Raw genomic sequence first — 14,829 nt, 5'->3', positions numbered from 1 at the left:
AGTGCAATTATCTAGGTCAATATCTGCTCGCTGCTTTAAAGGGCCCTTGTCCTACATCTATATTATACCCTCATTATGTTCTTTTATAAAGTTTGTATAGGTTTATGTTCCAGAACAGTTCATCCAATCCAATTGTATGTGAGCATTTTGCAACCTCCATTTGTACCTCAATATCAATCAGTGTCTTTGTTATTATGCCAATAAAAATAAATGTTAATGTATTTTAAGGGTGGGACCTCTCACTTGTATCTCAGAAATATATATCTAAAACTGATTTGATTAATGTTTGGGAGTGCTGTTCGAACTGTGTTCTCTTGAGTGTAGGCGGCAGGTTGTACCAACACACCACAGCTTACTGCTGCGAGCCTTCCTTTGGGACACAGCTTTTAGATTCCTAGCGGATTCCTGATGATGCCCCAGAACATTTACCTTAGAGCAGTTATAGTTTCTCCCTCCATCTGTTTTTTTTCCTGTCTGGTCAGAGTTAATACTGTAAACAGCCTCTTTGGCTGCTCTGTATTGTGCCTTGTTCAAAAATGCAGATCAGTCCGAAACACAACACAGCAATGAGAGGGGCTAAACTGCTACTAGGTGGATGCATTTGAACAGTTCTACACAAAAACAGTAAATTAGTGATTGTGAATCTCAAAGCAACCGGCTTGCAACATCCTACCTGAGATATTACAGCAACTGCTTAGCAAAACCAGAGCAAACCAAACCACTGGAACATGAAAGCAATTGCCATGCAATTGCACAGCAACCACCTGGGACACCATAGCAACAGCCTACTTTGGGCGCCACTTGGAACAGCAAAGAAACCACCTAGACAACCATAGCAACCGCCTGGCAACCATGGTCAAGGTCCTAGAAGCCACATAAGAATTACCTAGGTTCTTTAGGAAATGTACTTTTGCAGCTGAGCTTCCATTTATGGACTTTATGGACTAAAGAGCGCATGGTGCTTTTAAAAATCTTCACAACATTAAAACTACATTTAAGTCTTTGATCTTTGATTTGAAAAAGAAGTTTCAGTTTTCCTTTAAATGTAAGCTTGACGTTAGTGTTGGCAGCTTATGTTGCAGCGACTTACTTATTCATTCTGAGCATTTATATGAACATTTAATGTTTATATCTCTCTAAACAAGCACACTACATTCAAGCGTTTTGAGTTCGTATCTCTGCACATGCGCAATACTGATTTCAGCGTCTTTCCGCCATTCCAAAGGGGCGGACAGCTTCGCTCCGGCCAAATCCCAGGCTTCAGCACTGTCATATAAGAGTGTGAAGGTTTCTCCGTCTCTACAGTTGCTGACTCCAGAGGGACCTGTTGTGTGAATCCACCATGCTCCGCACCGTGCTAAACCGAGCCTTCCCACACCTTCATCGCCTCTCAGTCTGCCGTTATTCGGCCGCAGCTATCCCTGCACCGAACCCTCAGCCCGAGGTTCACTACAACAAGGTATCTAATTTGCTAAGTTGGACAGTTTCCCACTCCTGCACTGTCCGAGTTCGCATATATTTCGTGTGGGGTCACAAAGTTTAAACTCAGCATTTCTTGTGTGTACTTTGTCTCGCCGTATGGTCAGCGCTGTTTTACTCCATGTTACTACACTAAATTCAGGTTGTTAGTGTGAAATATTAAAGCTAGCTGTGTGTTTGGCTTTCTTGGCCAGGCATGGGATTATGCGAGCTAGCTAACATTTGCGGAGTTGTTTACTGCAGATCAGATTATGTCTTGTTAGGAGTTCTTTGCAGAGAATGAAAGCTGGGAGTCTTCCAGTACAGAAATATAACAGTCTGGAAGAAGCAAACTGTTCAACTGTGTTGGACTTTCTTTCTCGTAGCTCTTCATTAACAATGAGTGGCACGATGCATTGAGCAAGAAAACCTTCACTACCATCAATCCAGCTACTGGGGAGGTCATCTGCGAGGTTGCAGAGGGAGATAAGGTAGGTAGATGTGTGTATGTGTTTGTATGTGTGTGTGTTAAATTTGCCAAGAGGGCAGAAGCTTCCCTCCACAAACATTTGTAATCATAAATTAAGATTATTTTATTTTAGCACAGCAACCCAACATCACCTAAACATTCTGCTCTTATTATTAAATATGAGTTTGAAGCATTAGTCGTAACATCTGTCTGATGTTACAGCTGATCATTTTTTTTTTTTTTTCGTAGTATCAATTTATATTGTATTATTCCAATGTCATTCTGCCTCCCTGTTTTTATTTGTTAGTTTGCAGTGGTATAACAAATTACATAGAAGCCTTTTTTATATTGCTATTAATCTTGAAGAGACAACAGCACTCAAACCTTTTAGGTGCAAAATGTACCCAGTATTAGAATAGTGTTAGTCTTTACTAAGAAGTAACATAAACCTTTGACTGGCACTAGAAAAAAACCTTGAGGATGTTTTGACACTGTCTTACTTCTCAGTCTGTTTGCTCTTCTGCTCAGGCGGACGTGGATAAAGCAGTGAAGGCTGCCAAGGATGCCTTCAGGCTAGGGTCACCATGGCGACGAATGGACGCATCGCAGCGTGGACTGCTCCTGAACCGTCTGGCGGATGCCGTTGAGAGAGACGCTGCCTACTTGGCTGTGAGTGATTGCTAGTTTTCAGAGTAGGGAGGAGGCAATGTGCACAAAGCAAGGTTCAGTTTTAGGGCAGCACCTGTTCAGAGACTAGCACCTTGATAGGCTGCAATACAGATGTTGTTTGTGTGACAATTGTGATGCATTTAAAAATAGTTGTGATTTTTGCAGAAATGTTTTCACAAACATTGTGAATGCTATTTAGATTTAGAGGGAGTCTTGCTGTTTGCTGTGATACGTGTATGATTTCTTTAGGATACTCTGATTCTCTGATCTGCTAGAATACTGGCGACGCGAGAATCTGGTTATGTGAATGGATCAGTCCTGTGGATCAGACTAATTATCTGATACCTGATCCAGCTAATTTTGTAGTATCAAGACCGATATCCAATCCTAGTATTTGATCGGGGCATCCCTAGTATTTACACAGTTGTACCGTTATGACTTCATGACTCTAACGTCCAACTTGCTTTAACACCTGTTACATGAATTAATTGAATTGTCCAGTCATCACATCACAATATTTTATTGCCTTGTGTTATTTGGTATTAGTATTTAACACTATCTGGAGGGTAAAGTGCTCTACAGTCTGGCCATTTGTGATTCTGCAAGTCATGTTTGCCGACAACTCCTATTAACCAAATGGTACCCAAAGGTAATATTTGTTGAAGTATTGAAATAGGATAAAATACAAAGCCTGAATGATTATGACATTGTAAAAGTCTACAATACCAAACTTGACAGTACAATTTCAAAATGATTTGGATTAAGACGTTTCTTACATTGCAAAAAAGAAGAATGTGGCTCTCTTTACAGGCTTGGCCACTCTCTTTAATCACAGTGACAGGTCTCTGTTATGTAACAAAACACTGTTGTCTGCTTCCTGTCCACATCTCTATCCAAACAAAGCCGAAGTTTGTGCTTTCAATTTGGTTTCATTTTATTTTCATTAAGCATTTTGTTTGACAGGAGCTGGAGACTCTGGACAATGGAAAGCCATATGCTGTGGCATACTCAGTTGATGTGCCCATGGTGGTCAAATGCTTGAGGTGAGCCCTGCTGTCAGTTTATAAAGTAAATATAGGATCACATTTGAATGGCAAACCTGTGTGTTTGTTTGTGTTGTAATTAGGGATGCACCGATCTGATGCTTGAATGGGACATTGTTTTGTTTTTCTTGATACTAATAAAATTAGCCTAATCGGGTCTTAGAAAATAAGGCAGATCCACAAGACTGATCCATACACTGAATCAGATCCCAGCAGTATTCCGCCAGTATTCTAGGCTTCATAACTCAGGATCAGAGTTATCTATTGACACAAGACACATCATAGCAAACAGCAAGACCCTAGCTAAGCAGCAACTGTCCTCGACTATGCCTCCAGTCTCTCACTCACTGTTTACTCAAAAGCAGTGCAGGAAGGAGGGGCAAGCAGGGGCCCTCTCACACTGGCACACATGCAGGCAGACAAGGCCGAACACGGTTTTGAGTCTCAAAAGTGTTCAAAATCAACTGATTACATGAATTTCCAAAAAATATCAGTTTATAAAAATGTCATATTTCAGATGCTCAATACCAAAATACTCCTGCTTATTTATTATAAATCTTTATATTATTTATTATAAAGCATTTTGACTCTGAGGACCTAGAGAAGACTAAATATAGTATGGTCTACTAGGACACAAATCTGGTTACATGATCTGTGGTTATCTCTTGTGTACATCGTCTTGCCAAGGTAACACTAATGTGGCCGCAAGCAAGGCATCCTCCAGAAGAAGTGTAGCATCTTATTGAGCACTCAGTGGATATGTTAGATCACATTAACATCATATTTCAGTTCAAACAACAGCAAAAAGAAAACCATATTAGATAAATAAATAAATAAATATATTATATAAACAGCAATACTGTGTAGTAGTTCCACCATCATGGTTGGGTAGTAATGTGATGCATGTAACAGCATTATGTAATCAGGATACAAAATCAGTAATCGTTATCAGTTACAGTAAAAGGGTAGGTAATTGGATTAGTTACATTTTTAAAAAGGGCGAATACAAGCATCCTACCATATTTCTAATCGAGTGAGCAAACTCGTTTCTAAGATGCTGCAGTTGTTGCTGTTTGTCATGACGTTTTGAAAAATATATAAATAAATATGACTCTTGTTTTTAAAGTAACCCTCCCAATCCTGTTTACTACTAATCAGTAAGTAATTAAGCTATAGAAAAATGAACTGAATCTTGAAGCTCCCAGACAGAGCACTTCTAATGTGTAGCCAAGACCTGCATATAGGCATGCTTACTCACATGCACCTCTATGTACTATGTATGTTACTTGAAATCGAGAACATTCTGTAGTAGGCAGTATTAAGTCTTTTGCAAGTCCCTGTATCAGAAGAGAATCTGGCTTGTCTTCACAAGAAACCACTACTTTCATCAGGATGTAGGTGACCAGAGGTACTCTGCTTCAGTAGTGTGTGTGTGTGTGTGTGTGTGTGTGTGTGTGTGTGTGTGTGTGTGTGTGTGTGTGTGTGTGTGTGTGTGTGTGTGTGTGTGTGTGTGTGTGGCCATGGTGTTTTGCAGATACTACGCTGGCTGGGCAGACAAATGGGAGGGCAAAACCATTCCTATTGATGGTGATTACTTCTGTTACACCCGGCATGAGCCCATTGGAGTGTGTGGCCAGATTATTCCTGTAAGTGTTCCCAAAAATACATTCGTCAGCGTCGTTCTCTTCTAGCTTGGCTCTTTTATTTATTAATAATTATTATCTGTCATTTGAACAGTCTGGTTAACTGAGGAGTGTATAATGTTACAACATTTAGCTAAGGGGTGGGTAGGTGGGTGGGTGGGGTGTGTGTTTGGTGGGGGGGGGGACGTGGGCGTGACCGTGGGAAGGAAGGAAGCTGTTGAAACGCAAGTGGAAAAGGTCATGGACATGAAGCTAGAGAAAAATATAAGAAAGTAATGAGTAAACAGACCAGAGAAACTAAAAAAAAAAGAATTAAAAAAAAAAAGAAATAAATCAAGAGAACGAGTTAAACTCCAGAGTCTTGTGCTGAGGAAAAAGCCAGCTTATGTAAAAAAAGTTTGTTGTTCCTCTCTTTGCTAGTGATAATTTGCATTACTCTCCCTTTATTAGTGTTCAATTTGTGTGTAGAGCAGGACAAGATGTTATTATACAAGGTGGATTGTTAACAATTCTAGACAAACTCCTACTACACATAGTTGTTTTGTTCATGCCTTTTTGTCATATTGAATAAACATCCATAGTGCAGCCAGAACTCTCTTGAATCTAATATTCTGGACCGTTGCCCTCTTCAGGTCGTGCCACAGCATTTGGACTCCGACTTGGCCATCTTCTTTTCAACCATTTACCCAAATCTCTTCAGAATGTGTCTATGCTTAAGGACTATCTGTTCCCATACTTTGCTCCCCCCCAAAGTTGTGTGTAGTAGTTTAACGCAACTAGGTGTGAACATTGGGTAATGAGAGCTGTGTTTTGATCTCTTGTCTCATGGTCATCTTTTATCTCAAACCCAAGTGTATTCAGTGTACAACAAAGATTTTGGGGAACTTGAGGTGACTTTGTTAATCATTATTGTAATATAGGTTTTTGCAGTGCTGATATTTCAAAAGACTGTAAAATGCAAATGAACATGTTGTATGCTGGGAGCATCCTGAGCAGTGTTTCAGATGTTTGCATTTTGATGAACATATGATGTATTTTTAATGTATTACTTTTTCTGTCTGTTTTTCCCCCCTATTTCTGTTAGTGGAACTTCCCTCTACTGATGCAAGCCTGGAAGCTTGGGCCCGCTCTGGCCACTGGCAACACTATAGTCATGAAAGTAGCAGAACAGACGCCTCTCACTGCACTCTATGTGGCCAGTTTAATCAAGGAGGTGTGTTTCATGAAATTCACACTCCTGCTTGCATTGCTGCATCTTGATGCAGATGGATAAAGACAAACTGTCACTTGAGCTCTTCTACAGCGCTATATATATACTAGATTGCCAAAATATTCACTCACCCATCCAAGTCATTGAATTCAGGTGTTCCAATCAATTCCTTGACCCCAGATGTATAAAACCAAGCACCTAGGCATGCAGACTGCCAAGTTTCTGCAGAGTCAATCGCTACAGACCTCTAAACTTAATGTGGCCTTAAGATTAGCTCATGAACAGTGTGTAGAGAGCTTCATGGAATGGGTTTCCATGGCCGAGCAGCTGCATCCAAGCCTTACATCACCAATCGCAATGCAAAGCGTAGGATGCAGTGGCGTAAAACATGCCGCTACTGGGCTCTAGAGCAGTGGAGACGTGTTTTCTGGAGTGACGATTCTCCATCTGGCAATCCAATGGACGAGTCGGGGTTTGTCGGTTGCCAGGAGAACGGTACTTGTCTGACTGCGTTGTGCCAAGTGTAAAGTTTGGTGGAGGAGGGAATATGGTGTGGGGTTGTTTTTCAGGAGTTGGGGTTGGCCCCTTGGTTCCAGTGAAAGGAACCAAGATTTTGGTAAATTTTATGCTCCAAACTTTGCGGGAACAGTTTGGGGTTGGCCCTTCCTGTTCCAACATGACTGCATACCACTGCACAAAGAAAGTCCTGACCTCAACCCGATAGGACAGATAGGCTGAATTGGAGCGGAGACTGTGAGACAGGCCTTCTCGTCCAACTTAGGTGTCTGACCTCACAAATGTACTTCTGAAGAATGGTCAGAAATTCCCATAAACACACTCCTAAACCTTGTGGAAAGCCTTCCCAGAAGAGTTGAAACTGTTCTAGCTGCAAAGCGTGGCCCGACATCATATTAAACCCTATGAGAATGGGATGTCACATATGTGTTCATATGTGTGCAAAAGCAAGCGAGCGAATACTTTTGGCAATATAGTGTATATCTTCTTTTAGTCTTTGTACTAAAATACACTTGCACAGTATCATTACATGCGTCAGCCAAAGGTAAAATCTTTCTTTGCTTTCCGTATTTCATAACTGCTTTGCTTGTAAACCTTTAGGTGGGATTCCCTCCTGGTGTCGTGAACATCATCTCTGGAATGGGTCATACAGCTGGGGCAGCCATTTCTTCCCACATGGACATTGAAAAAATTGCCTTCACTGGCTCCACAGAGGCAAGGGTTTAGACTTTTGTAATTTACTTAGGATGGTGCAATACATAATTATGACAATATTCTTTGTTCACAAATAGGAATTTCATGACTACATAGCACCGTGTGCTACATGCCTGGAAAATTAAGCCTACAGCTCAATCACTTGATACCCTGAAATAAGTCATTGTTATTAAATGGGAAAATGAAATAAAATAAAATTATTTAGCACACTGATCATTTCTCTTTCTCAACATGGAATTCTGAAGCATAGTGAATGTGTCTGTTTGCACTGATATCTGATTGCCATGTAACCCAAGCCGAGTGGATGTGTGAATCAAGTGTAACTTTGTCCGTATGCTAATGTACATTTTCCTGCATTTTTGTTCCATAGGTAGGTCACCTTATCCAGCAAGCTGCAGGCGCCAGTAACCTGAAGAAAGTTACTCTGGAACTGGGAGGGAAAAGCCCCAATATTATTTTGTCTGATGCAAACAGTGAGTACATCTTGAATTATTTTTTATGAGTCTTAATGCCTCCTGGTATTTTTATAATGTCTGGAAAAGTGCATGTATTTCCTTTTAGCCACAGTTGTTAAAATTGTGATTTGGGGTGGTGATTGGGCAAAACGGTCAGTGAGCGTTTTAACAAGATTAACTGAACTTTTTTATTTTGCTCTGGCAGTGGAAGAAGCTGTGGAGCAGTCCCACTTTGCCATCTTCTTTAACCAGGGTCAGTGCTGCACTGCAGGCTCTCGCACCTACGTGCATGAGAGCATCTACAATGAGTTTGTGGAGCGCAGTGTAGAGAGAGCAAAGAAGAGGGTGGTGGGAAATCCTTTCAGCCTTCAAACTGAGCAGGGGCCGCAGGTACAACCCTGGTGCACAACTTGATAGAAACATTTGATGTGAATATAATGTTGATGAAAGCATTACCATTTAGCTATAGTTTGGTGAACAATTAGTCAACACGACTTATCGCTTGCCCCAGATAGAGTTTATTAGCCAGGATATGTTTGACATCTGAAGTGTCCTTCTCTAGAACCCAAAGTGTAATGCAGAGTTTACACTGCTTAGAAGTGCTGGAATTGTACTCCGGAATAGTCACTTTTCTCTGTAAATACATGCCCAAAAAAGCCTCTCAACCAGATTAATTTGTTTTGCATAGTTTAGGATGTAGGATGACTTTAGTCTATAAAAACAAACAAAAGAAAAAATGTATTCAGAGCTGAATAGTGGTTGCATTATTTGACCACCAAGACCACATTTACCTTATGACAATTGAGCAGTGTGATTCTGCGGGCGATTAAAACTATAGACACATAATCAATAGCAAGAAGAAACATTTTTGGCAGAATGTTTGATTGTTTGCACATTAAATGCAAGCTGCCAGGAAAGCATGAATACGCCAGGTTTGGTTTTATGAACACATTCCATGCAAGTGCCCACTTTGGCCCATAAACTACCCATTATATTTCTTGATAATGAAGCAGCTATTGACATGCAAGCGGCACTGCATTTAACAGGTGTAGGGAGGTAGTAGCTTGTACTGCACAAGTATAAGGTTTTCATACCATTTCATCCCGCATTACTTTAAAACATAAGATAGTCCTTCATTAGTCCCACAGTGTGGAAGTTTTGCTCACAGTGACTGACTAAGTGAGTAACATGCACAATTGTAAATCACTGAATAACATTAAACCATCTGTCTGACAACAGCTGCAAACTTCTCTGAACCAGACAAGCTGCTTAACATTAGTTTAGTTTGCAGGATAACATTCTGTGCCACCCCAGAACACTGGCTGACTGAAAGCCCACTTATGACTGTTGCTAGACAGACAGAAAGCTGAATTGAAAGTTTTTCCCATGGTTTTAGATCTCTCTCCTTACACCTGTCACATGATTGGCCACTTGTGTGAACTTGGCATAATCACTAGGCCTAGTTCTTTGGAATGATGATGCTTCATCAAGTATGTTAGGGATTAGTTGAGAATGAGGTGGGATTGAACTCTTTTTCTTTCTAGCTCAGCCCCCCCCCCCTTTAATACATTTAGTCTGGCATTCACTGATGAAAGTGACTGGTGAAGACTTGTTTTAAACTCCCTTATTTATATATTTATTTATTCCCCCCTCTCTCCCTGCTCATGTAATTGATCCTGCCAAATGGTAATAAAATACTGGACTACACCTAGTTTTCATTGTTTCCTACATACAAAGTATAATGTGCTTAGCATTAGCTTTATCTTAATTAAGATGCAATGTGTCTTACACTTATGAAACCTTAGCTATGCTAACAAACAAAAGTGATACCTGCATAGTTGTTTTCAAAATTTTCTTTTAATTTTCTTTTGAACACACCCTCTATGTTCAAGTTTGAAAGTTTGATAATGTAGTTCCAATTAAAATGATCTATCCATGCTGTTTCCCAAATTTCAGAAAATCCCTTATATAAAATGTTTACTTTGCTTTTCAATAGATGTATGTAATTACAGAAAAGAGATTTTGCTCTTTGTTAGCAGTGTTAGCCTAGCATCTACCACGCCAGATACCACACTGTCCTGGCTGATCTGCATCTGGGCCACACTATTCCTTCAGTTATGTTTCATTTAAAAAGATTTTGATTTCTTGACTGAAGGTTGATGATGAGCAGTTCCAAAAGATTCTGGGTTACATCAGCAGTGGGAAAAAGGAAGGAGCTAAGCTTATGTTTGGAGGTGGTGCGGCAGCAGACCGTGGTTATTTCATCCAACCTACGATATTTGGAAATGTTCAGGATGACATGAAAATTGCCCGTGAAGAGGTACATTTTAAGCTAATAAACACTGCTTTTTTTTTGACAAAAGTAAAATGGGGTCAATTATGTTTAAATTGGAAGTTCACATTTAGTGAAACACTGCAATTTTGTGTTTTTCAGATCTTTGGGCCCGTAATGCAGATTCTAAAGTTTAAGTCTATAGAAGAGGTTATTGAGAGAGCGAATGACACCCAATATGGACTGGCTGCGGCTGTCTTCACCACTGATCTCAACAAGGCACACTATGTCTCTAGCAGTCTACGTGCTGGAACGGTCTGGTATGTCAGCAGAAGGCCAATAACACTTGTCTCCCAGCTGTGCTCTAAGATAGAAGAAGAAAAGCCTGTTTTTTTTTTGTTTGTTTGTTTGTTTTTTTAATGTGATTTTATGAGTGGTTGGGACATGTACATGTCCACATTGACCAAATGGATTAACATGTGACCTGAGAGATTTCTGTGTAAAGGCATATTTTCTGTCCTGCCATTGAAAAGCCCCCAAGGGTTCTTTTTGTTGTTGGATGAATTGTGAACGTCTCTGGACAGTGGGAACAGTGTTAAATAAATAAATATATATATATATATATATATATATATATATATATATATATATATATATATATATATATATATATATATCAGAGTAACAATAAAAACAAGGAACATGGTAGACACGTTCTATAATTGGTGGGGAACTTTAGTGCTATTTCAACAGTGAATGTATCTCATTGTAGTTTTCCTGTTTGTTTATTGGATATTTACAGGATTAATTGCTACAACGTGTTTGGAGTCCAGGCTCCCTTTGGTGGCTACAAGACTTCCGGGACTGGACGTGAAATGGGAGAGTATGGCCTGGAAGCCTACACCGAAGTCAAAACTGTATGTAACACTTACTTGTTCTTTGTAGTTGCATGCACGTTTATTTTTATTTACTTATTTATTTTTATTTTGACCAGGAATCCCCAAACGCTTGCATGCCACTGTATGCTTCTTTATAACATACACATACTCATATAATGTATGTATAATTTATCAATTAAAAACTAATCTGAGCATACGGTGTTCTGTGTTTTTGCCTTACAGGTAACGGTTAAAATCCCCCAGAAAAATTCCTAAATGGCACATTCATTTTCTGAAGAAAACTTCAGTAACTCTGCATGAAAAGCATACAATGTTAGCACAATGCAATTTTAATTAATTCTGTGTTGCACACAACTGCATGACCCATTATTTGTTAGTGATGTATACGTTTCTTGTCTGAAGTTCTTGGAGAAACTGTATTTTTGTAATCTCCTGTTTAAAAACACTCAAACTGAAAAAAAAAGATTATCTAAAATAATAAATAACTTTGAAATATAATTTACTATTATGGATCATTTATTTATATATATATATATATATATATATATATATATATATATATATATATATATATATATATATATATATAAACATTCTGTTGAATGATTCTTTTTGTTCCATTTTGATACACTGAATCACAAACATTTTTTACGCTGGTGTTTAACTGTATTGCTCCACCCTAGCTTTTCTACAATAAATGCCTCAAAGCATTTCTGTGGGGTTTTGTCATTTTCATCATATTAGTACTAATGTAGCTAAAATGTAAATCTTAACTAAATCTTAACTAAAATGTAAAGTCATCCTTGGAATTTTCTGAATGATTTTCAAAGTTGTACAATACACTTGGATGCATGATCAGATTTATTGGTTTTTAGATGTTCACACACAAGTAATTTGTTTACGGCTGTTAGTGTCTCCCCAGTATTAACAGTATAAAGCTACTGTACATATAATTTACAGATAATACACAATATACAGAGAAGCTTTACAGTATTATTCACAGAAAAGCAGTATGCAACTACATACAGATTAAATATTGTGTAACCACAGCAGTGTAAACTTGTGTGAACTGAATAATGGTGCAGTAATGCAGTAATTGTAAAATAAGAGTGAGAATAGTTATAAGTAATAGCTATGGCCTATAGCTGATGATGGTGATCAGCTGTTGATGAAGATGATGGCCTGAGGGTAAAAACTGTTCTTGTGTCTGACAGTCTTAGGATTCTTATCAGTATAGAAGACCAATACACCTTGAAAATCAGGTGTGACAGTCACAACGAATTAGTCACTCCAAATGTCCAAACTCCATAATTTGTGTGACCTAGGAATTTCTCTTTGAATTGCAAACGGAAGGTCTTCAGCTCAACGACCACTCTCATCTGACCCACAATGTGGCTTGAGTATACAAAGATAATGTAACACTGGTTGTTTTGTGTGTATGTTTATTTGTATGACCATATGGTAAGGCAAGTTTAACTGTATGGCATGTTTAACACATGGGTCATTTAAAGTTCTTTATATTTTGAGTAACTCACTGGTCTCTAAAGATGTTAAAATCTTCTCAATGCTGCAGCATATCAGTGACCATTAATATTTATAGACCACTAGTATGTCTATTCTATAACATATTGGTAGGTATATTACAAAAGAGACCTTCCAGTATGTGTCCTCTTATTTTGCTCATAGTGAGAACTCACTTTGAGTCAGATTTGATTGTCTTTACTGGGAGTCCAGCTAGAAGAATATTACTGTACACTTTTGTTTAGTTTAGTCCCTAAATCTGTCATTTTGTTTATGTTCTTAAGATGAGAGTGTGTATTGTGAGCCATTATATCCAATGGGAAGCTTGCCCTCATTTCCACTCAACATAAGCAGCATTTCACAAAATACGTGTAATAAACTGCTTGTGTTGCCCTCTAGTGGTGTGTAAAAATGACACAGGCAGACACAAGGCTGTGTCTTGTGTCTGGCTGAAGTGTCTTCAGCATTACCTGGCTGAAGTGTCTTCAGCATTACCTGGCTGAAGTGACTCAAAACTGAGTTTTTGCTTTAATGTGAGACAGATCTGATTTTTTTTTTTGTCACTTTCATATGTGGTTCTAGATTAGATAGGATTTGTGGGCATGCATAACTGTGAACTTGTTGCCTGTACAGAGTACAAAGTCCTTATAGGACTATATATTTATACTGCTGACAATCCAGAGCCTGGACCAGACCGCAGACAAGACAAACCGACCGTCTGCAAGCTGCCTTGGAGTGTTACCTAGATTCAACCATGTTGAGACTGTATATGTGCCCTGAATGAAATCTAAACATAACTTAAACAGCTCACCCTAATAATTGAACCAGTGTTAAATTGTCGCATTCAGCGGCAACAGCACCACCTCAGATCTAAAGCTCGGCCTAATCAATATTAGATCACTAAACTCAAAAGCAGTCACTGTAAATGAAATTATAAGTGATCAGAAATGAGATGTTTTTGTCTCACTGAAACTTGGATTAGACCTGATACATATTTGGCACTAAATGAAGCCACCTCTGCAGGTTATAATTATGTACCAAAATATTTTAAATATTATTCTGAAACACTTTAACACTTTCTTATTATATTCAATCCGGTCATAAATAAAAATGAATTCTTTCTTTATTTTTTTTTTTTACGAATTAATTTGGTTATTTTGTCGCAGATATAGCAGTGTGCAGTGCCAAACTAATAATTGTAGGAGAATTTAACATTCATTTTGATACATTGACTACTCTCCATCACACCAAACAGAGCTAGATAGATTAACTAACGGACTAGAAAATATCTTTTGGTCTACCTAACAAATTGGCCGCTTAAATGTAAAATGACAATGACAAATGACAATGGTCCAACAACTCTGTCCATACCTGGGTAAGAACCATGTTCCAATCTGGTTTCACACTCTGAGACAGCTCTATTGAAGATAACAAATGTGCAGCCAATGATACAATAGATCACACTATTCTCTTGGAATAGAGAATAGAGAAATGGTTGAAATCACAGGAACAGCCCTACAGTGGTTCAAATCAGATCTGACTGAACGCTACCAGTTCATAAAGGTAAAAGATTTGTCTTCAAATTATATGAGATAGGGAGTTCCACCGCTTGCATGTGATCACTCACAGGTGGGTTTGTTTATGGTAGAGCGGATGGACACCAGTGTTTTAGGGTGCTCCCGTGGCTCTGCTACCCTCTGGCTCTCTCCTTTTAATTAGGTCCTTATAGTCAGACCTACTGGAGCCTTTAGCCACACTCTGACACTGCTCAACTCATCCTGCCTGACCTGTTAGAAGACTGACCGTGGGGGTCCCCTGCCACTTGTGTCAGACTACCTGCCTAATGACTATGTTCAAATTTATATGGACTCTTAACCACGCTATCATTATTACCACCATTAACCATCATTACTCTCATTACTCTTACCATCACTACAATGATTATATTAGTTATCCTATA

General features: G+C 38.9%; 1 protein-coding gene across 1 annotated transcript; it reads left to right on the top strand.

Moving 5' to 3' along the window:
• Nucleotides 1-1,222: 1,222 nt before the first annotated feature.
• LOC140541802 (aldehyde dehydrogenase, mitochondrial-like) lies at nucleotides 1,223-12,060 on the top strand. The gene is made up of 13 exons (XM_072664593.1): nucleotides 1,223-1,459; nucleotides 1,845-1,949; nucleotides 2,456-2,596; nucleotides 3,560-3,639; nucleotides 5,174-5,285; nucleotides 6,367-6,495; nucleotides 7,609-7,722; nucleotides 8,093-8,195; nucleotides 8,383-8,567; nucleotides 10,333-10,497; nucleotides 10,612-10,769; nucleotides 11,252-11,366; nucleotides 11,571-12,060. The coding sequence occupies exons 1-13, from the start codon at nucleotides 1,343-1,345 to the stop codon at nucleotides 11,601-11,603; spliced, it is 1,557 nt and encodes a 518-aa protein (XP_072520694.1). The 5' UTR covers nucleotides 1,223-1,342; the 3' UTR covers nucleotides 11,604-12,060.
• Nucleotides 12,061-14,829: the final 2,769 nt, after the last annotated feature.

The sequence above is a fragment of the Salminus brasiliensis genome, chromosome 20 (genome assembly GCF_030463535.1).
Source record: "Salminus brasiliensis chromosome 20, fSalBra1.hap2, whole genome shotgun sequence".
NCBI classification, from domain to species: domain Eukaryota; kingdom Metazoa; phylum Chordata; class Actinopteri; order Characiformes; family Bryconidae; genus Salminus; species Salminus brasiliensis.
This window is presented reverse-complemented; position numbering and strand designations above follow the sequence as displayed.

Excerpts from the sequence above, each read along its gene's own strand:
- LOC140541802 (XM_072664593.1), top strand. The coding sequence starts at position 1,343 with ATGCTCCGCACCGTGCTAAACCGAGCCTTCCCACACCTTCATCGCCTC. Across the intron at positions 2,597-3,559 it reads GAGACGCTGCCTACTTGGCT|GAGCTGGAGACTCTGGACAA; the intron begins GTGAGTGATTGC and ends TTTGTTTGACAG. Across the intron at positions 8,568-10,332 it reads AAACTGAGCAGGGGCCGCAG|GTTGATGATGAGCAGTTCCA; the intron begins GTACAACCCTGG and ends TCTTGACTGAAG.